Source organism: Neurospora tetraspora (genome assembly GCF_033439725.1).
Source record: "Neurospora tetraspora strain CBS 560.94 chromosome Unknown B0H65scaffold_2, whole genome shotgun sequence".
Classification (NCBI taxonomy): Eukaryota; Fungi; Ascomycota; class Sordariomycetes; order Sordariales; family Sordariaceae; genus Neurospora; species Neurospora tetraspora.
The window spans coordinates 3897541-3923030 of NW_026944384.1; the positions used below are offsets into that span (position 1 = coordinate 3897541).

General features: G+C 47.4%; 8 protein-coding genes across 8 annotated transcripts; 4 read left to right on the forward strand and 4 right to left on the reverse strand.

The window, feature by feature from the left end:
- Positions 1-7019: 7019 nt before the first annotated feature.
- B0H65DRAFT_506763 (uncharacterized protein) lies at positions 7020-7728 on the forward strand (the record flags this gene model as incomplete). The annotated part of the gene is made up of 2 exons (XM_062828088.1): positions 7020-7489; positions 7569-7728. The coding sequence occupies 2 exons, from the start codon at positions 7020-7022 to the stop codon at positions 7726-7728; spliced, it is 630 nt and encodes a 209-aa protein (XP_062684631.1).
- Positions 7729-7951: 223 nt separating this feature from the next.
- On the reverse strand, positions 7952-8825 carry B0H65DRAFT_114865 (uncharacterized protein). The gene is made up of 2 exons (XM_062820637.1): positions 8453-8825; positions 7952-8232 (listed from the first exon to the last, which is right to left on the reverse strand). The coding sequence occupies exons 1-2, from the start codon at positions 8629-8631 to the stop codon at positions 8073-8075; spliced, it is 339 nt and encodes a 112-aa protein (XP_062684632.1). The 5' UTR covers positions 8632-8825; the 3' UTR covers positions 7952-8072.
- Positions 8826-9110: 285 nt separating this feature from the next.
- On the reverse strand, positions 9111-10366 carry B0H65DRAFT_457581 (putative IMIDAZOLEglycerol-phosphate dehydratase). Its single transcript, XM_062826360.1, has 2 exons — positions 9923-10366; positions 9111-9836 (listed from the first exon to the last, which is right to left on the reverse strand). The coding sequence occupies exons 1-2, from the start codon at positions 10197-10199 to the stop codon at positions 9424-9426; spliced, it is 690 nt and encodes a 229-aa protein (XP_062684633.1). The 5' UTR covers positions 10200-10366; the 3' UTR covers positions 9111-9423.
- A 204-nt stretch (positions 10367-10570) lies between these two features.
- Positions 10571-11657, forward strand: B0H65DRAFT_114936 (uncharacterized protein). Its single transcript, XM_062820639.1, has 2 exons — positions 10571-11001; positions 11099-11657. Exons 1-2 carry the CDS (start codon positions 10687-10689, stop codon positions 11411-11413), a joined length of 630 nt encoding a protein of 209 aa, XP_062684634.1. The 5' UTR covers positions 10571-10686; the 3' UTR covers positions 11414-11657.
- A 181-nt stretch (positions 11658-11838) lies between these two features.
- B0H65DRAFT_568443 (Alpha/Beta hydrolase protein) lies at positions 11839-13448 on the reverse strand (the record flags this gene model as incomplete). Its single annotated transcript, XM_062830391.1, has 5 exons — positions 11839-12065; positions 12119-12247; positions 12322-12551; positions 12620-12752; positions 12816-13448. 5 exons carry the CDS (start codon positions 13446-13448, stop codon positions 11922-11924), a joined length of 1269 nt encoding a protein of 422 aa, XP_062684635.1. The 3' UTR covers positions 11839-11921.
- A 745-nt stretch (positions 13449-14193) lies between these two features.
- On the forward strand, positions 14194-17740 carry B0H65DRAFT_457585 (cohesin loading factor-domain-containing protein). Its single transcript, XM_062826361.1, has 4 exons — positions 14194-15565; positions 15632-16311; positions 16367-16458; positions 16513-17740. The coding sequence occupies exons 1-4, from the start codon at positions 14450-14452 to the stop codon at positions 17340-17342; spliced, it is 2718 nt and encodes a 905-aa protein (XP_062684636.1). The 5' UTR covers positions 14194-14449; the 3' UTR covers positions 17343-17740.
- Positions 17741-17806: 66 nt separating this feature from the next.
- B0H65DRAFT_457587 (mitochondrial protein Pet127-domain-containing protein) lies at positions 17807-21820 on the forward strand. The gene has a single exon (XM_062826362.1). The coding sequence runs from the start codon at positions 18136-18138 to the stop codon at positions 21547-21549; it is 3414 nt and encodes a 1137-aa protein (XP_062684637.1). The 5' UTR covers positions 17807-18135; the 3' UTR covers positions 21550-21820.
- A 965-nt stretch (positions 21821-22785) lies between these two features.
- On the reverse strand, positions 22786-24549 carry B0H65DRAFT_440254 (rhomboid family-domain-containing protein; the record flags this gene model as incomplete). The annotated part of the gene is made up of 3 exons (XM_062825471.1): positions 22786-22905; positions 22973-23943; positions 24006-24549. The coding sequence occupies 3 exons, from the start codon at positions 24547-24549 to the stop codon at positions 22786-22788; spliced, it is 1635 nt and encodes a 544-aa protein (XP_062684638.1).
- Between the last annotated feature and the right edge of the window lie 941 nt (positions 24550-25490).

The following is a 25490-nucleotide window of genomic DNA, read 5'->3' on the forward strand; positions in this document are numbered from 1 at the left end:
CCCCTTTAGAATTTATTATTACATAGTATATTAGGGTCCATAGTATTTATAATTATTGCGAAGAAGATACTATAATTAAAGCTCGTTAATAATATTACGACTACATTAAACCTTTATCGAGCGAGTTTAGTAAGACCTTTAGTAGAATAAGTAAATAGATTGATAGTTAGGATTTAATAATAATTAACGCTATATGGTATAAGGTCCTAGTGATTTAATTAGCTATTATTTAATTTAGAAATTTATTAGATTATTTAAGACCTATACGTTCTAATTGGGTATCCGGAATCTCGAATTTTTTTAGCGAGAAAGTTACGGCTAATACTTTTAATTTTTATATTGTATCCGGGGATTTTCGTTGTAAGGGTTTATACGAACGACCTCTAACTACTACGGTTAAAGCTAAAGGGTATAGAGGAGTATTTAGAGTAAGTATTATTTTTAACGGTTCGTAGGGTAGCAATATTAAGGATAAAGACGTTCGACTTAGTAGAACCTATAATTAATATAAGAGAAAGTACGATATGAAAATTAAAAATTATTCCCCTAATTATAAAATATATAAGGAGGGTATATATATTATTAAATAGTATTAATATATATTCCCTACTTTGGCTATAGTTATAAATCCGCAATAGAGGTTTAATAAGAAAATTTAAAATAGGGTTGTAAAGAATTTTAAGGATAATATAAAATTGAAAAGAGAGGTCGAAGTCTATAGAGGGGAGATGGTAAGGTAGTACGCCTAGCCTTTTCCCAGCCTCGATAATAAGAGTAATTAATTTTTCAGCGAGGGTAGTTTATATAAAATAGTTTTTAATATTAGTAAAACTACTCTCTATATAGAGGAAGGTTTAAATATTTACCCTTTTAAAAATGATACGATCTTCGATTTTAGGAATTCTTTTTATATATTTAACGATATATTTGGTTTTTTTAATTTCTATTATACCTTATACGATAATAGACTCTAGGTTAGGGACTTTTATGTTCTTATTAAGGGATATAGTAATATAAATATTATTATAAAAGGAGTAAAAGGATTTAAGAAACTTCACTTTAACGACGTAGCCTTCTACTTAAATTTTATTACTAATTTCGTATCTTTCTACTTTTTATATAAAAAAGGCTTCTATTAGAATCAAAAACTCTTAAATAATTGTTTATGCGCCCTAAACAATTTCCTTTTTTATAGTTTTTCTATATATTATCGTTAAACGGTGTTCAAAAACTTTTCCCCAACTTTTTTAAGAATTACTTTCTTTACAAAACAATACCAATTTAATTAATTAATTAGCTGGAAATATTATAAAAAAGAAACTATTATTTAGTATTACCAATTCGGTTATTACAGCCCTTAAGTATTAGATTACTTTAGTAACATTGTAGGGGCCCGCCTTAAGGGACTTATAATTATAAATTACGACGTTTGCGTAATATTAAAGATAAAATAATAAGCTAAATAAAAATTTCGAGATTGTGGCTATAGACTTGGTGAGAAATTCGCTATCGATTTCCTAAATTACGATAAAAGCCGCTAGGAATATTCTAGCGTTATACTTATTACTTATCGGTATATTAAGTATATTTAGGATTATTATATAATAAATTATAAGGTTACAATTATTGCCTCCTTCTTAAATAATTTCTTTATTATATTTATTATCTGATATAATATTTAATTTAAAGTTATTAAATGTAATAATAAGATTACCGGTTCTAAAGTAGTAAAAAATTTCCTTGTTCTTAGAAGTATAATTGTAGAGCCTTTTATTTTAAATGTTTAGGTATAGAACGGTAGCATAGAGCGTTCGGGAGGTATAATTAAGGAGAAATTTCGAACAATAAATTTAAATAAATATTTCGCGAAAGATTTGTGGCTAGACGTTATTTCCGTAATAGTCTACTTTATTAACCGATTATTTAAATAGTTTTACGATTAGAAATCCCCTTATAAACGGTTTTATACTTTAATTACCTATTAAAATAGTTTTAATATAATATCCTTACGTAAGCTAAATATAGTATATTTACGCATTTACGGTTATAAAGCGTACGCAATAATTATTATTACTTAAAAGAAGGAGTAGCGATATTAGAAGATGAATTTTAAGGTTTAGATAAAATATTTTATCGGTTATATAACTTCCTCAATTCATTATATATAGAATTTAATTACGAATATAGTTATTAATACCCGCAACGTATTGTTTAACGAAAATACCCTTTTTTTTAGGGAGATGCTAAAGGAAGTATAGTTTTTGTAAATTACTTTTAACGAATTTACAGTATTATTTAATTAGTACAATTAGTCCTAATTAGCGTTAGAAATATTAAATTTATAGGTAGTCGAATTAATTTCGAGGATGTTTAAATATACAACTTCCTAAATTTATTATTAGAATTAAATTAAACCCCTTAAGAAGGAGAGACTGATTACAGCTCTTTAATACCTTAGTTAGAAAATTCGAACTCCCCCGCTAATAAAATATCCTTCGATTTTTTTTTTAATAAGGATTACCATATTCTTCTTAATATATTATTGCTTGCGTCCTTTTTTGTAGGATTTTATTTCGATAAATGTATAGAAGACGAAGTTTACTACGGTTTCGAACTATAGAAGGCCGCGTTTAATATAGGAAGATTATATTAATTTACAATTACATATTATAGTAAAGTAGTTACGAAGGTAGAGTTAGAGCGTTTTTTTTTAGAAAGATAAAATTATTATTTAGAAGGAGTTCGATTTTCTCGTTTTTGTAAATAAACTTTAAACTATCTATTGTTAGAAATTATTATTACTATTAAAGAATTACAAGTTTTTTAATTAATACTTCTTTAGGGACTTCTTTAAAGAAGTAGAATAAATCTATTTCAATAGTTATAAGGAGATAAGAACTTAGGTAGAGGTCGATAGGGACGAGCCTAAAATTAAGGAGAAATAGTTATTTGATTATATATGGGTATATATATATAAATTCTTTAAAAATAGTAAGTTTAATAAAGTTAAGATATATTTCGTTATATATAGAAATTAGTAAAAGAAGGAAGTACGGTAAGAAATATATACTTTTATATTTGCCAGCCGATCCTCTTATACCCTTATTATTATAGTTGTACGTTTTAACTTCGAATTTATTTAATATAACATTATTAATACTTTCATTAATATATATATAGATAAGGAAATTTATATACGTATACCTTTAGGATATTAAGTACTAAGTAAAGTATTAAAATTTTTAAAGGTATTATATAGGCTGCGGTATTCTCCCCTTTTTTAATAATACGAATTTATTAATATATTTACCGTCTTAGGTTTCGAAGCGGTCTTACAAGAATTTTATATTTTTATTAATAATAGTATACTCGTTTTTCATTACGTCGATAATATTATTTTTGCCTTTTATTATAATAAAAGTGAGGAGGCCTATAAGTATATAAATAATTTTAAATAACGATATTATTTTATTGGAGGTAAAGAGTTATAATAGTTCTTAGGTATTAAAATTATATAAAATTATAAAGTACGAAAGATTTAGCTATTTTAACGGTTATATTTATAGAAGATTCACCGCTTTATAGACAATAAAAGAGTAATGTGGTTGCTTATAATTAATATTGAGCTTATGCCCTTTAAAGATAAGGTATTTGGTAAGTTGATATATTAGTATTAGGTTAAAATCGGTTTTATTCTTTACGTAGTAGTTATAATACGACTGGATATTACTTTCGCTATAAGCTGCTTCACTAAGTATAATTATAACCTTAATTTAGATTATTATAAGGTTATAAATAAAGTATTGTATTATTTATACGCTATTGTAGATATAGCGCTATACTATAGAAGCGAGGATACTTTACAAATTACGTCAGATATATCATTTATAGATAATTTTATAAATTGAAAAAGTTTATACGGTTTTATAATTAAATTCTTTAGCGGTCTAATATATTAGGGAATTACTAAGTAAACGACTATAATTATATTAATAATTGAAATAGAATTTTTTGCCTTTTTAAATGTAGTAAAGGAAGTTATTTTTACGATGCGTTTGATACGAGGCTTGACCGTAAGGCTTATAGATCTTATCCCTACTATTGATTGTGATAATAAGTAAACGATTAGGGTAGTGACGGTCGAGGCCTTTAAGTTAGTAATTAAATTGAAGTATATAGATATTTATAGGTATTGGCTTAGATAGGAGGTTATAGTTGGGACTATTAAGATTAGATATTTGGAGATAGTAAAGATGTTTGTAGACGGTTTGATGAAGGTATTGTCTACGTAGAAGTATATGGAATTTAGAGGGTTGTTGGGAATGGCTTTAGTTAAGGAGAAGAAGAAAACGAAAGGATATGTAATGGATTATATTGAGTTGGAAGATGTAGAGGAAATGGTTAGAGATGGGAAGGCGATATGTGAATAGTTTTAGTTTTATCCTTAAAAAGGGGATTTTAGTTAGGGAGGTGTGTTGATTTGGTGGGCCGTATTTAGTTAGTAAGACGAGGGTTCTATAAGAGGACTAGCCTCCTAGCTACCCTAAAAGCGCTGTAGACCTTCTTAATACTCTGGGATCCCCCAACCTGTATGTGTAGTCTTACTACTCTACACACTCAATCAATACAGCGATCACCCATATTCTCTATATTTACATAACCGTGCAATCTGATTAAACCCTCCGGCTCTCCCCATCGTTCCTAGCTTCCAGTTCCATCCTAGGAGGCCCGTCTGCCCCATCATATCACCATGCAATATGTACGGCCCGATACGTGTCACTATTGAGGTTGCAACGCATCTTGCCGCCTCCACCCTTTCTGGTTACCCCCATCTTTTGAGGACCTCGGTTGCAAATGATCCGGGAATACAGAAGGGTCTGTACCTGCAGAACACAGAGACTGCTGAATGTCCGGGCTGCAGCATTGGCAAGATTGGCTGCTACTCTTCGGTAACTCGGTGACGCCTCTTCGGGTTCACAGCAGCCTCGTCCAATTTCCTCAATTGCCTGCTTTGAGGGAAGAGGATGAGTGCATGGAGGACCAACGACATGACCAATTCAGCCTGTTCACCTCATGTTCCATCCTCAAAAGACACCAGGTATTCGCGCCGGGCTATACGCAGCATGCAGTATTAATCGGCACCCACAACTCGCCAGTTCTCGCCAGTCATCTCCAAGAACATTTCCCGGCTGTCTGGTTCACCCCCAATATCATACGAGAAAATGAGTTACGCGATGGGCGCGATGCTTAACCGACCCTGCTAAGTCGCCGGGTTGTGTTCAATATAGGGAAGGAGACAAGGGAGATCAGCAACAGTAACGACCGGCTTGACATCCGCGTAGTTGACGTCGCATTCGCTGCCTCGGCCGTCTGACAGCTTGTCTGGTGCAACACTGCCATACTTTCCACGAAACACTTTGTCCACCATGAGGAAGCTGCGCAACTCGAGCGGCGTCGGCCCCCATCTTATCCTTTGTCTGCGCCCTCCAGAGGCAGAAGCCTTGATAGGCAAATTGTCAGCCCCAAGCACAGCCATGATTGAGATAAAGTGCTTGCCAACAAGCCTTCAGATTGTCCAGATTGTCTCCGAAAAGTTGTGGTGTCACTGCTCAATCACGGCTCAGTTTATTGCATCTCAAAAAAAACATGGACTGCTCAAGATGGGGGAGAAGCCTACCTATTCCACTTGTCATGGCACATATTTTGCCCGTCACTGAATCTCCGGAGGCCTACAAATTGAATAGCTGGGACGTCTAAAGACATCTGGTGCTTGTTATCGACACATTGAATGGCAATGCCAGGAACATGCCATAAGCAGCCTTCATCTGGCTCCTAAGGTGCCGAACGTTCACAACAACAAGCACGAAAGGCCTGAAGAGAGGTCGGGAAACTCGCAGTTTGCCTTTATGACAGTTCTTTCTTTCCCTTCTAGAGCTAGCTGTCATCGTAGCAAGCACCAGCCACTCTCCCTTTACGATATCGTGAGATCACGAGAACGAGAGAGCCAAAAGCATCAACAAGATTGCTGCGCCGAGCAGAATTGAGTTCGATAGTTCGCCATAAGGGATAAGACGGCCACAAGACAGACCCTCAAGTGTCTTCCAAACCATAAGCTATGACCTTCTGGCTGGTCGAAAGGCTATAGGTTGCCGGTCCGGTGTGTCGGTGAGCTCGGCGGTCTGTCGGAGGGAGCTCCAAAAAGCTTCCATCACCTTCACTACTGTGCGAATTTCCAAATCGCCTCAATCTCTAAACACTATTGGCTGGATATCCTAATATGTTGCTTGGCCATGATCTATCAGATTGTTGACAAGCTAACTAACGATTTGACAACTATGATTGTCCAATACTCTTCAGTTCACGATACTCTTCAACGAGCCCCGAACGTTCAGAGTTCGCGATGGGAAAACCAACATTCTCCAAGCAGGAGACACACACTGGATTGAACCGTCGATAGGATGATGGAGTTACAACTTACCACTGGCAAACTGGCTTCAAATGAGGCTCAACAACAGTCAGAAAGCCATGAAGCCTCATCCCCCCTTTTTCTGCGATGTGCGGGCAAGCGCATAGTCTTTCTTCTCACGTGAACCCTGTCTTTTCTTCCTTTTCTAGCTCCTCGCACCCCTCTACTGCGCGTTTGCTTGACTAACACCTACAATGCTTATGCGACTTGGACAATATGAAGGATCTCTAGTCTCCCACGATAGCTTGCTCAGTGGTCCGACAACAACATCAACACCGCCAACAACACAATGTTTTCGCCGCAGACCACGATGGCGAAAAAAATCAGAAGTTGGGGAGGTTGGAAAGACATGGTTTTGTCGGTAACAAAAAAAATGAGTGAGAGTTGAAATGTATAAATGGACGACGGGTTCCTGCATGGAAGAGGAAGAGGAAGAAGAGTAGCACAGCAGCTCAGCATCACAATCCCCATTCTTCTATCGTCTGCAACAACCAACCGCCGCCAAACTCCATCATCTTTCTGGCTCAGACCAAAGCAACGGAAAGCAGCAACAATGCAGCTCAAGACCGTCCTTCTCTCCGCCCTTCTGTCGGGCCTCCCGGCTACCCTCGCCAACCCCATCAGCGAGGTCCGCGCCCCAGGCGAGCTCCATAAGGACACCAAGCACGGCAACAACAAGGGTGGCAACGGCAATGGTCACGGCAATGGCCACGGGAATGGAAATGGCAACGGCAACGGCGACGTGTGGGTGGACCAGGGCCCTTGGTGGTCCGTGAGGGGATTCTCTCGTCACTGGAACGATACCACGAAGTCGGTCGAGCTCAGCTTTGCCATCTGGGACTCGCGGGACAACACCGAGGTGGACTGCAACGTCAACGCCCCCATACCCGACGGGCAGAACTACAAGTTCGCCGAGTTCCACTCGCAGCCCTGCTCCAAGAACGATCCTCCCGGGGCTCAGAAGTGGCTGATCTCCATGGGTTACGTTGAGTATTTCGATGCGGGTATCATGAATATCTGCGAGTGAGTGTCTTTTTGTTTTCTTGGCTGTTTTGATATTTTCTATGTGTGCGATAAGCTGACGAAGTTGCGAAATCTCCAGTTCCACTATGGACGCCGAAGGTTCACTTCAAGCGTCGACTTGGTTCGATTTTGAGGGCATCAACAGGCCTAAGGAACACGGGTTCCGTAACATCGAGAGAGTTCCTGTCGGGTTCACCGATTTTGGTTGTGTGTACAACGAGAGCCCTTACCCTTTGTAAGAGGTTATGGAGGCCATTACGGATGGTAATGATGATGATGACGCTCGGAACGACTGGTTGAAATATGAGAAAGGAGGAACGGGTTGGAATTACGAATATCATGTACACGCCGGATATGACTTTTAGTGGGCTGTAGTAGTGCAAGTAACATAGTTCTGTATGTAAAGCAACTTATAAACAACAGGAGAGAAGAGAAGAGAGAAAATGCCAACCGTTTCATTCTCCACGAAACCCCGATCGATCCGTCGACCCAAACGGTCCAACCCTGATAACTCCAGAACCCTCAACAGAGCCTGACTTATCCCACTGCCATCCCTCACTCACTCACTCACTCACTCACTCACTCACTCATCCTCATCCTTCCCATACGTCTCCTCAAATTCCCTCCACATAGCCTGATCCGCCGCTATCCTCCTCCTCATCCTCATGGTCTTCTCATACTCGCGGATCCGGTGATCCGCCTCCAGCATGCCACCCAGTACCATGCCGGACATTTGTATGTATCTGCAAATTCTCATTTCATCAGTAACTTATTTCTCTCTTGTTGGACCACCGAGTTACATATCACCTCACTCGCAGCCCACCAAACCATAAAGAAAAAAGAAGCAAAACAGAATATAACCCGGGAGACAACAAAAACATAGCAGGAAATAACAAAAGGGCAGAGAACAGAAAAAAAAAAAAGATGAAAGAAAGAAAGAAAAAAAAAAAAGAGAATACATACACCTTAAACTGAATAGTCAACCCCCTATAAATCGGCGACACGGCGTATCCAATACCGCCCAGCATCGCCGAGGCCACGCCCCACTTGAAGGCTCCGGACAAGGCGCCCTTGCATGCCTCCCACGAGGCTTGGTTGGCCTCTTCGTGCTTAATGGTGTTGATGTCGAGTGGTCTGGACATTTTTGGTGTTTTTGTGTGTGTTTGTCTGTCTTAAGAAAAAGAGGTATATGGCGTGGATGGAGGAGGTAGTGTGGATTGGTGATGAGGAACTTAGGTTCCTGGGGTGTTTGGAAGGACTCAGGTGTTGAGGTCGTTAAGCCTGGCTGATGTGACGGTTCTCGTTTGAATTTGTTTGTTCGTTCGGCTTGTTGGTTGTATAGAGGTCGTTGAGGTGGTTCAGTGAGTGATTCACCCTCGGAAGGCCGTATCCCGGAACGTATGAGATGTGGAGTGAGTCGTTGCTGCCGGTGGATGCAACAATGGAGATTCTTTTGCTTTTGATTTTGAGTTTTGACGAAGACTGGTTTATTTCGTCTTCGTTTGATTACAGACGTTTCCGGTGCGAGGCCTCAGTGCCGTATAATGCGTGTCTGTATCAGAGTCACTGAGATGGAGAAAATTGAATGTACGTCACACGAACGATGGGATTGTGCGTATTTCCCGGAACTTCTTGCCCTGGGCTTCCACTTTCCCCTCGATCCCCGTTCTGCTGTCCGCTGTGGGGCCCGCATCTGTCCGAAAGGGGAACTTTGTCAACAACCTGCATCAGGGGTGTTTTCCTATTTGTACCGTCACGATATCACCAATTCCCCAGTTGCTTGCCCATTCTCATCACCTCTACTCTACGTCGTCGCTATGGAAAAATGATGGAAACCAGACATGCGCGCAAAATATCACGGTAAATGACATTACATGGTATCTTTGCAACTCTATATCAAACAAATCTATAACCAACTCCCTTTCCCAACTTTCTTATACGCTGAGCGTTCCCTTGGTGCTAGGAACCTCACCCTCGCGACCCGCCACCCGACTAGTAGCTTGCCTCGTGGCAACCGCAAGCGCCTTGAACGCGCTCTCGGCTCTGTGGTGGTCGTTGTCGCCGCGGAGGCAGTCGACGTGCACGGTGATGCGGGCAGCCCCGGCAAAGCTCTGGATGCAGTGGGGGATCATCTCGGTGCTGAGGTCACCAATCTTCTCGCGCTTCAGACCAAGGTCGACGACGGCGAAGGGACGGTTCGACAGATCGACGACGGCACGGCTGAGGGCCTCGTCGAGAGGGCAGTATGCGTATCCGAAGCGCGCGAGACCGGTGGGAGTGCCGAGGGCCTTGGCGAAGGCGTAGCCCAGAGCGATGCAGACGTCTTCGGCGGTGTGGTGGTCGTCGACTGTGAAGAGATAAAGTCAGTTTCGAGTTCTGGATGATGTTTGCGCCCTGGAGAACTTTGCGCCCAAGCGAAAAAGGTCTACTAACTGTGAAGGTCGCCCTTGCAAGCAAGAGCAAGACTCCAGCCGGCGTGCTTGGCGAGCGCATGGAGCATGTGGTCGAGGAAGCCAATGCCGGTGTCGACGCTGATAGTTTGCGACTTGCTAGCCTGAGTGGCGTGGCCGTCGGCGATGCTGACGTTCAGGCGGGCGTCGGTCTCGGGAGGGAATGCGCCGCCATCAAGGTTGAGGGCGATCTGGATCTTGGTCTCGTTGGTGTCGCGCGCAAAGGCAGCCCAGCGGGGCGCAGGCTGTTCGGAGCTCATGGTGTCTGGGTAGGGTGTCTTAGACTTCTGGGAACTGCAGACTCGTAGGATATGGCGACGGCAACGTGATCAATTGGGATGAAAGGATGGCGACAATAAACTTGATGATCTTAGAAATTTTGGCGGTTTCGGAGGGCCACCCAGTGACGCACCGAGCAATCGATAGTGCCGCCAACCCCGCGCTAGACTTTTCTGCTTGCCTGCCGATCTCCAGCAGCCAATTCGAGATTCCAGGGCAGGCCCACAGCGAGCTGACGGACCCCACTGCTCCGTAGCCGCAGGCATTAATACAGTGCCAATTAAGCTCTAGCTTAGCAGCGATAAGATAAGGCAGGGACCAATTCCGGTCCCAAAATTTTCCCCAGAGAAGTCGACCGAAGCGACAGCGTACAGGATACATTCGAAAGTATTCCCACTCCATCCACCTATCCATCCACCGACTCAATCCATTTCTGCGACGGTATCAACATCGCAATCATAAATCACCATGGCGCCGACCAAGACGATAAAGAACAAGCATGCTGCGAACAAATCCGGCATCAAGGGCAGCAAAGATGCGGAGAGGTCGAGGAACGATGGAGTGCTCAAGTCGAAGGGAAAGCCGAAGAGCAAGACCCACACTCTCGTGACTGCCAACAAGGGCCGACCGAACATCCAGGAGCTTATCGCCAGGAAGCAGAAGAAGAAGAAGTACAGCGAAAAGGAGCTTGCGGGAATGATTCCGGAACTCAACATGATCACCCCCGTTGGTGTGACCAAGCCGAAGGGAAAGAAGAAGGGCAAGGTGTTTGTCGATGACAAGGTTAGTTCTTTTTGGCTGGCAATCGGGCCTCTGGTGGTCTCCATTTTCGAAACCAGAAAGTTTCAATAGACTGACATGTTTTTTACCCCCTACACAGGAGAGCATGGCCACCATCCTCGCCATCGTACAAGCAGAAAAGGAGGGCCAGATCGAGTCCAAGATGATCAAGGCGCGACAAATGGAGGAGATCCGCGAGGCGAGACGCGCCGAAGCCGACAAGAAGGAGGCCGAGCGCAAGGCCAGGCTAGAAGAGACCAAGGACTCGCTGCGCAAGAAGCGTAAGCGCAGCAAGTCCCAGGGCGGCAAGGGCGACGACGACGACTCCAGAGATGTCAAGGAGTTCTCGTCTGCAGGCACGAAAGCCGTCAAGTCGAAAAAGAAGAAGTCGGTATCCTTCGCTGCCCCCGAATAATCAATCAAGCGAGGATGGAAGCTTCGAAGGTCCCTCCTGGGCCTGGGCTAGGAGAATGAAGGAAGTGGGAGGGTGGAAGCTTGTCGCGTAATACCTACACCAAGCATTATTTTCTCGCATGTATGGCGTCTGGGCGTTTATATCAACCAAAGTCTTCGGCGGCGGGTAGGATGGGCTTGGCCGGGGGAAAATTCTTATTACTTTTTGTCTGTCTGGGAATTGAAGATACCAATTGGGCTCGCCAGCATTGGTCCAGCCTTCGCCATGAGTTGTTTGATGTTGTTTAAGTGATAACTGCGGGACGCGTGTAGCTCGTGGCTTGTATGAGCCTTCAGTGAACATACTTTCGGTTCCATTCCAAGTCGAAAGTACGAATCTAAGTCTATATCCAGCGCCAATGCACCTTTAAGTCTTGTCTAACCCTCGATCTAGGCCCAACTGACGAAACAAATCTCTAGAATCTTTCCAAAGTACACTTTCGCTATCTATGTGTTCACTCAAGCACCATCTATTGGTCGAGATCGAGAATCTGCAACTTGCGCTGCACGGGATCGAAGTGAGTTCTGAACTGGCTGTCAAACTTGTCGCAAGCATCAGGCTTGATGGCGTCCAAGTCGATCTCGAAAGCCATCTTGTTCAGGAAGTTGCAGATCTAGAGAACCAGTCAGCAAAAGGCAACCGGACATTGAGACTATGGAAACTTACAGGACGAGTGTGCCATCTTCCGCCACCGACCTCGAACCAAGAAAGATGTCCGCCGAGAGACGTAAGGCAGAGAACCGTGTAGGGGTTCTGCTTAATCTCTTGGTAAGGAATGGCTTCCTCGACAGCGATCTAGTGAGGGTTAGCTCTACGCTCATCAAGTCTTTGTGCTGAACTCTTCAGGAGGAAGGATATGATATGCTCACCGGATCATCAGCGGCAGAGAGTGCCATAAAGGGAATTCTGATGCCTAGGACAGCATCACATGAGGAAGCATCGCGGTAGTAGGCGTCTTCGGTGGGGTAACCCCAGGTTACGGTCTGCACTTCACGATCAAACTCGTTCAGGTAGGTGATGTTCTGTATCCTGTCGTAGTCGAGGTTGGTGTACTTGAGCACGGTCTCCTTGTGGTTTGCGACAAGCTTCTTCATGTTGGCTGCAAAATCACATATGTGTCAGCAATCTTGTTGACTAGGTAGCGTGAAAGAAGCGGATTGAACCTACTTCCCATGACCCGTTGGTAGAGTCTTCCCAAATGAGTTCGCCGTAAAGCTCTGTTGGTGACATCCAGGTTGAAAGGGTTTCCAACGGCAATTGCACCCTTCAGAAGACAACCCTCCCCTTCTTCTCCGACATACTGTATCGAAAATGTCAGTGACCTTTGAAACCGGTTCCTTAAAGGGCGGTTCTAGTTACTTACATTAGTCAAAATGTTCGCACCCAGAGAGAAACCAACGCCAAAAAGGGGACGGTTAGGGAAATTCTTTCTGGCCCATTTCACAACCTGTCGAACATCCCATGTGGCCCTAGCATTGAAGAAGAGGCCGCTTGTGACTGCGCTGTTTGCACATCCGCGAGAGTTGACTACGCAAATTTCCCACTTGCCACTCTCCACGAGAGGCAGAATGGCGTGACGGAGATAAATTTCATGCGAGCCTCCGGACAGACCGTGGAGCACGATAAGCATAGGTTTGCTGTCATCGGAAGGCAAGTTGGCAAAGGCTTGCTCGGAGAAGTAGGCGGTCCTTGGAGGCAGTTTCTCTTCGAAGTCCTGGTGCGGCTCAGTCACAAAATCGACAGTGAAGGTTCCGTTGTAGAGCTTATGGTCTGAGTCGAAGATCTTTCGGCGATAGTAGATCTGGGGGCCATGCTCCTTGACCACTGTCCACATGGTCTGGACATGTCCGTTGAAGAGAAGCGGGTTCAGCTGGCATGGCGGAGTGGCCTGTTCGCAGACCTTGAGCAAGTCGGTTGTAGTACCATCCTTCTGCTGGAGTGTAAGTGGTGATGCGTGGTGGGTGAAAGAGATCTTGGCACGACCGAACCAGTCCATGATTGCGCCTAAACGACCGTTGATCCGGCCAACTCGTAGAAATGTTGAAGAGGAAATTGTGAAGAGGATAAAAGATAAGAGACTATGTTAAAAGAATGGAAGATATCAAAAGATTAAGGATGTGTGGGAGAGCCAAGAAAGACAGACAGACTCCTTTTTAATCGACTTCAAAGTGCCGAGGTATAAAGAGGTGAAGGCAAAGTCAATCTTTTGGCGGTTCTTGACCTGGCGCTGCCCCCCTATAGGTCTGGGTATCCGTTATCACGATGATGATGACGATGACAACGAATCGGGGCCTTGAACTCTACCTAATGTTACCTTTAGGCTCAACCTTCAACGCAAAATATCGCGTCTCTAGACTCCTCGGCATATTGACTCTTCCCTTTTCAGCCCCAGGAGCGGGAGAGCTCCCAAGGTTCAAAAGTCTAGTCCGGTTCCATCTTCGTTTCTCCACAGCATCACGCCCTGATGGGCCCCGAACAATCGGGATGACAGTGGTACGAGTGGAAAACGAACCCTTCCATTCCTTGTCCATCTCATCCAGTCGGTTCCTGTCCCCTGCTGTCTTCCCGTCGGACCTGCAGCCAAGCAAATGCGGATTCTGGATGCCTGCCCTGCCTGCTATTGTGGGCCACATAGAGGTACCCGTCATCGGACGCCAATCAGCTGAAGGACAGCGTCGGTGGACGCACTGTCCTTGCCGCGGCGGCAGCGCGCTAACAGTCGGACACGGCAATAGCAACCACGCAGACATCAAGCAAGCTGCTGCTCTTCTTCCTGCCAACATCACAATGGGAATTTGAAAACTTCCGTCGCCTCTGTCAAACCCTTTCCTTACAAACATTGACCATGTTACGTTCCTAGCGACCGTCATCTGTCACATTTGCCAAATATCTGAGTATCCCGACACCAATAGCGCGCAGTCCTACCGCCGATGCACGAACGTATTTACGGCCGCCGCGACACGAAGACATAAGACCGCTCTCCAATTGACAAATGCCATGACATATCACGATGCGATGCCCCCGGGGCAGCCATACGGCAGTTATCCTCAACAGAATCAGAACCAGCAACAACAGCAGCAGGCTCAACAACCCTTTCAGCCCCTTGCCGGATATCACCATCAGCAGCAGCACCACCAGCAGCACCACCAGCAGCACTACGTGAATGGCTACCAGAATGGGCAACCCCAGTATCTTCAACAACCTCAACAAACTCAGCAATCACAGGTCCCGTACGCGCAGTCAGCCTACCCCCAGGCTCAACCGATGTTTTATCCCAATAATCCTGTCAACTTGTCGACTTATAGCTCTAATCCTACCACGTCGTTCGCTCACACCCCGCAAACGACGACGGCGCCCGTTCAATTCGTCGATCCGTCCTTCCTCCAAAAGCAATATGTTCCGCCTATACAAACAAACCGTATCCTACCAGCGCCTCAACCGATGACCGTGTCAAGTCCTCAGCTACCTCTGCCTCAAATTTCACGGCACAATCAGCAAATACCACCGCAACAGATTCAGCAGACAACAAATCACCATGACCAACAGCAGCAGCAACACCAACAGCAGCAGCAGCGACACACACAGAATCAGCATCACCAACAACAGGAACGACAACAACCACGCCCTCAACCTTCACAACCTCAGAACTCCCCGCATCTACAGACACAACAGTTGCATCAGCCGATCTCCCATCAGAACAGCCATAGATCAGACGAGAGGCGCCTACAACCTCAAGCGACATCTACCAAAATGGCTACACCACGGGGTCCAGGACGGCCCCCTTCTGTCGCGAAATCATCTGCTTCAACGCAAAGAGCCGGCCATGTCGAAACGCTGCCACTGTTGCTATGTGTGGCCGAAGACTGCTTCGCCAAAGCACACGCTGCAGCTTCAAAAGTTGCGAGGTCAATGTCAGATAGTGAGGTCAACGAATATCACAAGATGGTAGCAACAGGTCTGGGCTGTCTTGAAGTTGCCATGAATTCCAATAAGTTGTGGCCTCGTCTGGAGGCTAGACTCTGTCTCAGATACGCCAGCGTTCTCATAGAGGAAACGACCAATATCATGGAGGCCGAAACTGCTCTGACAAGGGGCATTTTGGTATGCGAAAAGGTATGCAACTCGAGGGCCATGGGCAGCAGATACCTGAGGATATGTCAGGCTGACTTTAAATCACAGCATCGTTTCATCGACCTCAAATACTGCTCGCAGTTTCTCTTAATGAAGACCCTCTTTCAACGCAATCCAAAAGCAGCGTTCAAGTCCCTTGATACCCATATAATGGATGCTACTATGTACAAACACGCACCATGGGTCTATGCATTTCGCTTTCTAAAAGCTGCGTTTCATATTCAGTCAGGAACTGCTGCTGATCACCACGCGCTGGAAAACTTGCGCCGGATGTCGTCGATTGCGACAACAAGGGACGAGAAGGCCATGTTTGTCATGGTAATGCTCCTGGAAGGACTGTCTCACCTCAACACGATGAAGGATGACTGGATCAACCGTGTTCAAAATTGTATTGCGCAGGCACAGAAACTGCAATTTGATGATGCTGCTCACATTCCTCAGCTCGACGTCCTTCTACTGTTGCTCGATCTTGCCTGCAGCCTTCGGCAAAAGTCTCACAGAGATGCTGCTCAAAAGCTGAGCGTCCTTCAGAGCAAGTTAGAGGAACTGCGCAACCTCCCAAGCTGGTCTTCGGTTTCGGATGAGCTTCTTCTTCCCATTAGACGCGTTGTCAACGACGCTGCACCGACACTCAGCCGTGATACAGAGGCCGTCCTCCGGCGTGGGGATGGCGCCTTTGATTACTTGGTGTTATCGGCTCTGGGGAAACAAGAGTCGTTCGCAATGGCGTAAGTGGATCGGTACTCAACAAATAGGTACACATGAATACTGACCATCACGCAGGTACATATTCAACGGCATAGTGGCACTTTACAAATCCACAACTCTGGGAAGAAGCTCGACAATCTGGACCGAGGCTGTGCGATTGTTGGAAGGTAGGCATCAGTGAGCGTCGGTTCTCGATTCAGTACCGCTAACCTGTTACTCAGACAAGAACTCGGGCTCGGGACTGAAACCGCTTCCGGATGCTCTCGCGCATGCCCAGTGGGCAAAGGGTGTAAGCAACTATGTTCAAGTCCTTATTGGACTGCAAGCCGCCACTCTTTCGGACTGGCGGAAGGTGAAGACGTGTCTCGATGCGCTGGGTACAGCGCAACAGCCAGAAGGGTTTCTGGATGTGCTGACTCTTTACCTAACCGGAGTCTTCAAACAAGGGATCGCCAAACTTGGTGAGGCACTTGCGATCTGGAAAGACCCGAGATTCGCAATGGACCGGAATGGGACACCCCAAAATAACACGAGCCACATCGCTTCGGAGCTATGCATCCTAGCTGCGCTGAATCGGATCTGGATCATGCAATCGCCAGCACATGACAATGATGAGGAAACAGCACAGCTCCTGGATTTTCTACGACCGCTCTGTGAGGATAATCCTGATCTGGATATCAGGATCGCATACAACCTGGTGCTCGCCTCCATTACGCTGGATCCGCCGCTGCCGATCAACCAGGTCAAGCAGCATATGAAGCTGTCTCTGAACGGCGCGCAAAACACCAGCAACACACATTTCCTGTCGATCGCGTTGAACATTATGCGTAACAAGCTCTTCGAAAACGTCGTGGGAGAACAGGCACTGAAAAGCGCAAGAGCAGGCACGGCGCAGGCAAAGAAGAGCGGGAATCTTTTGTGGATGAGCGTGGCCGAGGGCATGCTCGCCCAGTCCCTCGAACAACAAGGGCTCAAGGAAGAGGCCGAAAAGACACGGGAAGACGGAATTCGGCTGGCAAACGAGGCCCACCTTCGAACACAGGTGGAATAAGACCTTGGAGGTGTCTTGGAGGTGAAGGGATAAGGATGGCTTTATATTGTCTTCGGTAGCGTATGTGTTATAGCGATGAGGCGCACCGGTTGGAGTTTCTTGTCGACGGGGTATGGTGCATGTAAGCGATCTGTCAATTCCTAGGTCGGAGTAAGGTAACTGGGGCATGATATGGCGAGGGACCATTAGCGTGTATTTCAAACAGGCATGGAGCAGTAGACATTTGCAAACGATACCCAGGCATATCTCTGTAGTCAAGGCATGGAGCATCTTTATACACAGTAAAGACCCGGAGCTGGAATTCGGGACGGGTGTGCAAGTCGAATGCCAAGACATGACGCCCTGAAGTTCAATATTTTGTGGGGAACTGTGATGCCAGATGCCCCATAAATCCCGACAAGCTCCACGGAATGGAGCCACGCTAGTGGACAATGAACCCCAGTGCCCCAGCAAAAAAATAAATCCAGATAGAGACGAGACCGATAACGATAGTGACCATGGTCCTGTAGTGTGAAAGAAGATTGTCGCTGTTTTGCCCCAAGTTAGACCAGACCCCTCCGAGAAACCGGACCTTCAACCAAGCCATTCCTTTTCGTTTTCTTCTCTCTCCGCCCTCCCCCTCCTTCATCCTTGGACGCGGAAGACGTTGTGCTGGCAGCGTTGGCAGGGATTACTTTACGGCAATCCATCCTCCGCTCGCTTCCTCTCTGTCCGATCGCAGAGTGACCATCCGAAGCACGACCCAGTTCGGATTCTCGATTTCAGTCGCAAACGCCGACCCGAAGTCGCAGAGATGTTGCAACTGACCAGCAAGACGCGCCGCACGATTAAGCCGCACATTCTCCGCACGTCATGTCTCACCCTAATCTCGAATGCTCACCCAAGGCCCGCTCCTCTCTACAATCCTGCTAGGCTCTACTCGACGGAGCAGCCAGACAAGCCGAGCTCAGACGCCAACACTCCCGAACTGAAAGACAACGACTTCAAGCCTGCACCGGGCAAGCAGCGCCTACACCCACGGGCTCTTAGGAGTAAAAACACCAAGAAGCGAGGCGGGGCGCCCAATACACAGCCGTTGACCAACTTCTTGAAGGACCTCGAGACAGGAAGTCTGAACGCTGGGCAACAAAAACAGGCAACGACAAAAACACCAGAAACGCCTGAACCCACGACGACAGACGGCGCTCAAGATGGCACACCAGCAGCGGCAGAGGGGGGTTCCAAGAAAAAGGGGAAACAGGCGAAGAAGTCGAAGCCAAGCAGTTCTCCTGCTGCTGTTGCCAATGATCCCAAACTGATGCAACGAGCTACGGCGGTACTACGAAAAGTACTTGAAAAGGAGCTGCGTGCCGAGCAGGACAGCATGGGATCGGAGGCGGGCAAGGACAAGTCTAAATATGGCAAGAAGAAGAAACAGAAATCAACAGAGACGAAACCCACGGAACCCAAGAGTTTGATAAGAAGACATCCGACTGACGGTAAACTGAAGCACCCGGGTGTTTTGGCAAAAGTAACGGCAGCAGCAGCAGCTGCAACTTCAACACCGGACACGTCGGCGGCGACCACAAAGCAGCAGACAAAAGGGGCATCGGCCGAACCAAAGGCCCGCTCACCTGAAGATTTACAATGGCCGCCTCCGGGAAGAAAGCTCCACGTGCGACGGGTTGATCCCGATTTGATCAGAATGGTACCGGTCCATAAAGAGCAACCTCCTGTACCAGGTTTGTCTTATGGCTTGGATAGGGCTCTGTTCAACCCTGGAGTTTACCACATGCAGGATCCTAGGTCTCGGGTGTGGAATTTCGACCCCTATCTTGCGCGCATCATGCCAATCCAGGAGTTCGATTTCAACGCGCTCAAGCAATATATCACATCTTCAAAGGATACCACCCTTATCGACATCGCACGAGAGGCGAACAAGAAGTATACGGGCTCTACCTCGAGTATGACCTCAACACTAGCGCATTTCCATTATCTTCTGTCCTCATGGCGACCCATCACCACCGGCATGATGTCTCAGTCGTTCAGGGCCGATTCGACAAACTTTACCAGGATCATGCGCGCCCCTTCAGCTGCCTTCCTTCACTGGAAGGATGGTGTATACGCAATCGATGCGGACAAGGAATTCGACACAGCAAACATCCTCAGCATGCTCGGAAAGTCCATGGAAAAGCTTCTTACGTTGCCTAAGGAAGACTTTGAGAAGTATCGCAAGACCAAGTCTCACCAGCTCACCGAAGAGGAACGTGACAGCCCCGAGTCATACCATTACACCAAGTTGGGAGACTTCATGATGCGGTCACAGCTCGATGCCTACGATCCCAGAATTCCCGGCACCGGCATGTTCGATCTCAAGACAAGAGCCGTTATCTCTATCCGCATGGATGCCAAGGGTTTCCAAAAGGGCTTGGGATACGAGATCCGCCACCGGAACGGTAACTGGGAATCGTTTGAGCGCGAATACTTTGACATGATCCGTTCTGCTTTCCTCAAGTACTCCCTCCAAGTCCGCATGGGTCGTATGGACGGTATCTTTGTTGCCTTCCACAACACCCAGCGGATTTTCGGCTTCCAGTACATCCCTCTTACCGACATGGACTATTCTTTGCACGGCACCCGTGACACCAACCTCGGTAACAAGGAGTTCAAACTCAGTCTCCATCTGCTCAACAAGATCCTGAACAGGGCTACCGCAAAGTGGCCAGAGCAGTCGTTGCGCCTTCACATTGAGACCAGGCCAACTGACCCTCCGCTCATGTACATCTTTGCCAAGCCGGTCACACCAGATGAGATCGAGAAGATCCAGGGAGCCAACAAGAAGATCATTGAGAAGTTTGAGCGCGACATGATGGGCCTGGAACCGAAGGGAGAGAAGGAAGAGGGGGTTGCTGATGAGAAGACAACTGAGGAGGCCGTGGAGGAAGCGACCGAGGAGTCTGTCGGTGAACCTGAAGCCCGTGAAGAGGTCACCACAGCGGACGTCTGGGAGGACATGGTGGTTAAGGTGGAGGAGGCCCTCGAAAACGAAGAGCACGGCGTCACCTCGGTCCGCGAAGCTATTGAGCAGGCCCTTCGCTCGAGTGGCCTGCTCGAAGCCAGCGCCCCCGAGGAAGCGCGTCGTTATCTGGACGAGCTTCTTGAGGCCCTCACAAGCGCCGAGTCGGGCAAGGCCGATGAGTCCGCGGCTGATAGTTTAGCCGAGGAATCTGAGTCTGTGACCGCTGCTGAGGAGACTACAGACACAAAGACTGAGGCTGGACAGGCAGCTGAGACTGAGGAGGAGCCCACGTTGAAGGACTTGGTCCTTCGCCTCGCCAGCCAGGTCAAGGCCGACCGCAGTGAAGTTGCCAAGGGCGAAGCTGAAGACGACGTGTCCGCTGCGGCGGCGGATGACTCCAAGCTCCGCAAATTCGAGACTATCCTCTCAGAGCTCATTTCCAAGTCGCGGGACACCACCGAGGCCGGCGAGATCACCGAAGGTGAACAACCCACCACCGCCACCGACGCCTCCGCCTCCGCCACGACCAAGTCGCAGAACCCCGAGGACGAACTTGCCTCCCTCGACGAAACCGTGCACACCAAGACCAACGACAACTCGATCCTCCCCGAGACCAAGCCCGAACTCCTCGGCATGATCCTGACCATCCGCAACAAGGTCAACGGCGAGTACGTCGAGCGCCCCGAGCACCTGCGCCGCACCGACAAGTGGGAGGTCGAGTACTCGCTCGAGGACATGCCGACCCTGAGAGCCGAGACCATCTACAAGATGGTGATCCAAAGGCGGAGCAAGACGCTCAACGACCAGGAGGACCGCGACAAAGCCTGGTACGAGATGTTCCAGGGCGCGCTGGACAAGTACACGCGTAAGGGTCGGTTGCACCGCCAGAAGGAGATCGAGCTTGGGAAAACCAGGCCTGTGCACGTGTACGGTATGGATAAGCCGCTTGATTGGGAGTCGGTCTTTGGCGAGGGTAAGGAGGAGGGTATGAGTTACCGGTGGTATGGGCAGGAGGCGGAGAATGTTGAGAGCGGCACGATTGAGCTGAGCCCGGAGGAGGTGGAGGAGGATGATGGCAGTTTGCCGGTGGAGGAGGTGGAGGGGGCTGAGGAGGGTGAGGTGGAGGTGGATGTTGCGGCTTTTTCTGAGGACAATAAGCCTGAGGAAAAGTCTGAGGACCAACCTGCGGCTGAAGAGCAGAAAGTCTGAGGAAAAGCCCGAGGGCTACAAGCCCCAGGAAAAGTCCGATTGAGCTGTCAAGAGGAAGAAGAAGAAAGAGGGCGCCATGTTGTAAAAAAGCAAGCACATGTGAAGTGGAGATGTAAGGAGAAACTCTGTAAATGCTCTCATCCCCCATCACATATCATCACTCTGTACCACCACCACTAGAAGAAGCAAAAAGCATTTTTGAATTGATAGCATCGCATTTGATTGGGATTTCCCATTATTTAGAAGAAAAAAACCGAAATACCCTGGCTGCCTTCTGTGTCCTTTACTAAATATGCTGGTATTTTATCGTTACGCCGCATCTGTTCTCTTCTCTGGTGAGAGTGTGATGGCACATGCCAACAACACCTGTTAGATCCTGTGTTTCCATCTGATCTTTGCGTCTTTCATCCCATCTGGCATCCATTGCACACACAAGATCCCCTTTCCCACCATCTACCCAAGTGTAGACTAGACTAGTTTCCTCTTCGCCTTTAATATCTTACTGTGTAATACTTTCGTCTGAATCTTTTGGGATGCGTCTGCCCATAATTCTAACGTGCTGTGACAGTGAGGGAGGCACCACGACCTGCGATCTTTGCCGTAAGCGGTAGTTTGTTTACTTTCCACCTAGGTCTACTGGGTTGAACAAACCTAACTAACCCCTGAGACACGTTCAGTGGAACAAAACTTGAAAGGCCCGGGGAGTCGAATCGAACAGGAATCCAGTACTTACGATCCCTCTTCCCCGTGGGCAACGTCAGATGGTGGAGGCTTTAACCCAGTTAGCTACCTAATCACGGCAATGTCTGGCTAGAATTATCTCTCCGAAGACCACACACCTCTGTAAGATAAATACTACTATCATTATATTTTCGATTTGGTTTCCAGATGCCGTTGTCTAACAAACATCCTTCGGCAATTTTATGGATCGAGAGCATCGTCCGTCCTCTCAAAGCAACCACCCACCACCTCCCAATCAATATCCTGAATCAAATAACAAATTCGTAGTCCCATCCCTTCAACGCCAATGCTATGCAAATATTCGAGAACAACTAAAACCACCACTCCCTTCTGTACGTTGGCACGAACGTAGCCTCGTGTTTTCAAGATTGTTTGTAGAAAAAGCCCAGGTAATGAATAAAGCAGAAAATGGGAAAGCATCGGTATTCTTGCCACTCTCTCCATATCCAAAGTGGCCTGAAGAGCTAATAACGTTAAGCTTTAGAAATATTTTGTTTATGCAAAGTGAGCATAAAACCTCGGTAACTGCTCCAAACCAGCAGCAAAAACAAGGTCGCGCTTGTTATTTGTGGTCGTAATTTGCAAGTTTCCATCTTCGCACCAGTTTTTGACGGGCTATGAAAAAAAGAGGTGAAAGTCAGTTTTCACCTTCGTCTTACAGGAGCGGGTGAAAGAAACTTACCAGACAACTCAAATACTTGCACCAGCTGCACTCCTTATGATCCACATAAAAGTTGTTAAGAAGCAAGATGAAGATGACGACAGCAAGAGTCAAGAAAGCCGCCCTGACCAGCCACCAAACCCACCACAGCGGTTTCCGACCCTTGAAGAACCCGACAGGATTACTGAAGAAAGAAGGCGGTGCCCCTTGCCTCAGGAAGCCGTTGGTGTCAACAACCTGCGAATAAGGCGGTTCGTCACCGATACGACGGCGGAGCGCGTTTGGCGATTGTAACACACAGATTCCCAGGGCGAGACCGGCCAAGAAGCCACCAATGTGGGCAAAGTTGTCCAGACCCGGAAGCAGACCGAGCACGAAAGAGATGACGATGTCGAGCATGACGAACAGCAAATCCTTCCAGGGGCTCTTGCGGTCCCTCCATGAATAGAGCAAATCCAATAGCAAGAGAGCAATGACACCGAAAAGGGCGCCCGACGCACCCGTCGTCTGCATGCCGTTGGCTGCAAAGTTTCCGCCCATCACGAACCCGAAAATTCCAGCGGTGACGTAAACGATGAAGAAGCGAATCGATCCGATCGACTGCTCCATCTCCCTTCCGATGCTCATCTGGAGAAGCATGTTGAAGCCAATGTGGATTACTCCGGCGTGGAGGAACATCGGGGTGATGAAGCGCCACCACTGGTCGGGTGCGGGAACGTTTTCCATGGTCGCAGTGGCGTTGTACCAGGGCTCGGGGACGCCGCCAAAGCCGCATAGTTCGGAAAGGGTACACTTCATGGTCGGGGCATTGACGTCGTAGGTTGTGGTGTTTGGACAGGGCCAGCTAATCGGCTGTGTTGCGTTTTGGACCCCCGGGATGGCGTGCATGCACGGGTCCCAGCGGGCGCCCATGTTGATGAGCATGTAGCTGGATGGACCGATGAAGGGGTTGAATGTGGGCTTGATCATGATGGGTGATCCGGTGGCCATGCCTAGATACACGATGATTGCATGAGTTAGCTATTGCCTCTGTCTGTGTTGGTTTTGATCATACCGTTCTTGACGAGTTCGGCGATGAATACGGCCACCTGGACGGTGGTAAAGAAGTAAACAACAAAGGGTATCCTCTTCGCATTCGAGCCATGCATTCCTAGTTGTCCCATACTAATACGACCGCTTCGTGGCTTCTTTTGCTGTGGTTGGGGCGCATCGTAGACGTGATCTTGCATCTCGGGGTCATTGTTCTTGTTTCTGCCGCCGCTGCGGTCCTCCAGAGGGATGTCATCTGTGGGATGATTGTAAGCTATATCTTCTTCGGAGGGAACACGGACGGGGCCGTGGTAGGCCGTGTCTTGGTATTGCTGACTTAGATGTTGTCGGCTTGAAGAAGCGCCGGACTGATGTGAAGATGCGGGATAGACATGGTCGTCGAAGACGGTATCGAAGGGCGATTGGGAGTTTGCGCTGTAGGAGGTTGGCATGGGCTGTTGCCCCTGGCCGTGATTTTGATTATAATAGCCGGTGCCGCCGCCATGGTAGCTCGTTGACTGGCCGGGTATGGGTAGCGGCTTTTGGCTGTAGTATTCGTGGTCGTTCATGTTTGTCTCACGGTGGCGTCGTCGCCCTTGTCTGTTGGAAGTGTCGTCGTCGGTTCAGCGTGCGCAAGGTGTATGCGGGACGTCGCGGGGCAGACGTTTCGACGTTCGTCTGATTCAAGTTGTCCAACCCGCAGACGGGGAGATTGATCGCATTCCCAAAAAACTGTGAAAACGGATGTGTCGCGGATCGGTTTCGAAAAAGCAAACGGTGACAGCCTCTTGGCAGCGCAAGCGTAGAGACAGGAATATCGAAGCGAGGTTTGATAATGAACGAGCGACTGGCGACCAAGAGGTAAAGAAATCGAAGAAGTCCTGGTAGCCCGAGCTTGAAATTGGTAAATCGGACGAGGTGAGGCTGGTGGAGGTGGGCGTGTTTGGCAGTTACCCAGTTAGGCTTGGACTTGTCTAGCTAGAGCTAGAGGCAAGGGGATCCCCGACGATGCTCGTTTTCTTCAGCGTCGTTTCCAGGTATTTGTTCGCTAGTTGGTCCTTCTAGTCCACTGCTACTGCAGGCACGCAGCGCTTGGGTCGGGATCTCGGGATCCAGGTTCCGCGTGTTCGTATGGTTTCGTACCTCAACGGCCAGGCCAGGCACAAGGGAGCGAGCGGGAGCGGGAGCGCTTGGACGCGGACTGCCTGTGAGAGTTGGATAGGTTGTGGTGGATGGATGTTGGATGTTGGAACTTGGAGATGGTGGAATGCAAGATGACGGCAGTGCGTTTGTTTCGGGACGGCGACTGCCGATTTAATCAATTGCAAGCCGCAATGCAGAATGCCGTTTGGTACGCAATGTTGTAGGGCTCAACGGACGGCGCAGTAACTGTTGACAAATCAAAGGGTTGAATGTGGTCGAGCACCGGTCCAAGAGTTGAACAACAGATTCGGGTTGCGAGACAAGGGAACAAGTACAGTTAAAAAAAGAATAGCCTCCAAAAGAGATG

What these genes read in the sequence shown, in the direction of transcription:
- B0H65DRAFT_114936 (XM_062820639.1), top strand. Translation starts at nt 10,687, where the DNA reads ATGGCGCCGACCAAGACGATAAAGAACAAGCATGCTGCGAACAAATCC. An exon ending in AGGTGTTTGTCGATGACAAG is followed by an intron (nt 11,002 to 11,098) that starts GTTAGTTCTTTT and finishes CCCCCTACACAG; the next exon opens with GAGAGCATGGCCACCATCCT.
- B0H65DRAFT_457581 (XM_062826360.1), bottom strand. Translation starts at nt 10,199, where the DNA reads ATGAGCTCCGAACAGCCTGCGCCCCGCTGGGCTGCCTTTGCGCGCGAC. An exon ending in TTGCAAGGGCGACCTTCACA is followed by an intron (nt 9,837 to 9,922) that starts GTTAGTAGACCT and finishes ATCTCTTCACAG; the next exon opens with TCGACGACCACCACACCGCC.
- B0H65DRAFT_457585 (XM_062826361.1), top strand. Translation starts at nt 14,450, where the DNA reads ATGACATATCACGATGCGATGCCCCCGGGGCAGCCATACGGCAGTTAT. An exon ending in GCATTTTGGTATGCGAAAAG is followed by an intron (nt 15,566 to 15,631) that starts GTATGCAACTCG and finishes TTTAAATCACAG; the next exon opens with CATCGTTTCATCGACCTCAA. An exon ending in GGCTGTGCGATTGTTGGAAG is followed by an intron (nt 16,459 to 16,512) that starts GTAGGCATCAGT and finishes CCTGTTACTCAG; the next exon opens with ACAAGAACTCGGGCTCGGGA.
- B0H65DRAFT_457587 (XM_062826362.1), top strand. Translation starts at nt 18,136, where the DNA reads ATGTTGCAACTGACCAGCAAGACGCGCCGCACGATTAAGCCGCACATT.
- B0H65DRAFT_114865 (XM_062820637.1), bottom strand. Translation starts at nt 8,631, where the DNA reads ATGTCCAGACCACTCGACATCAACACCATTAAGCACGAAGAGGCCAAC. An exon ending in TTGACTATTCAGTTTAAGGT is followed by an intron (nt 8,233 to 8,452) that starts GTATGTATTCTC and finishes GAGAATTTGCAG; the next exon opens with ATACATACAAATGTCCGGCA.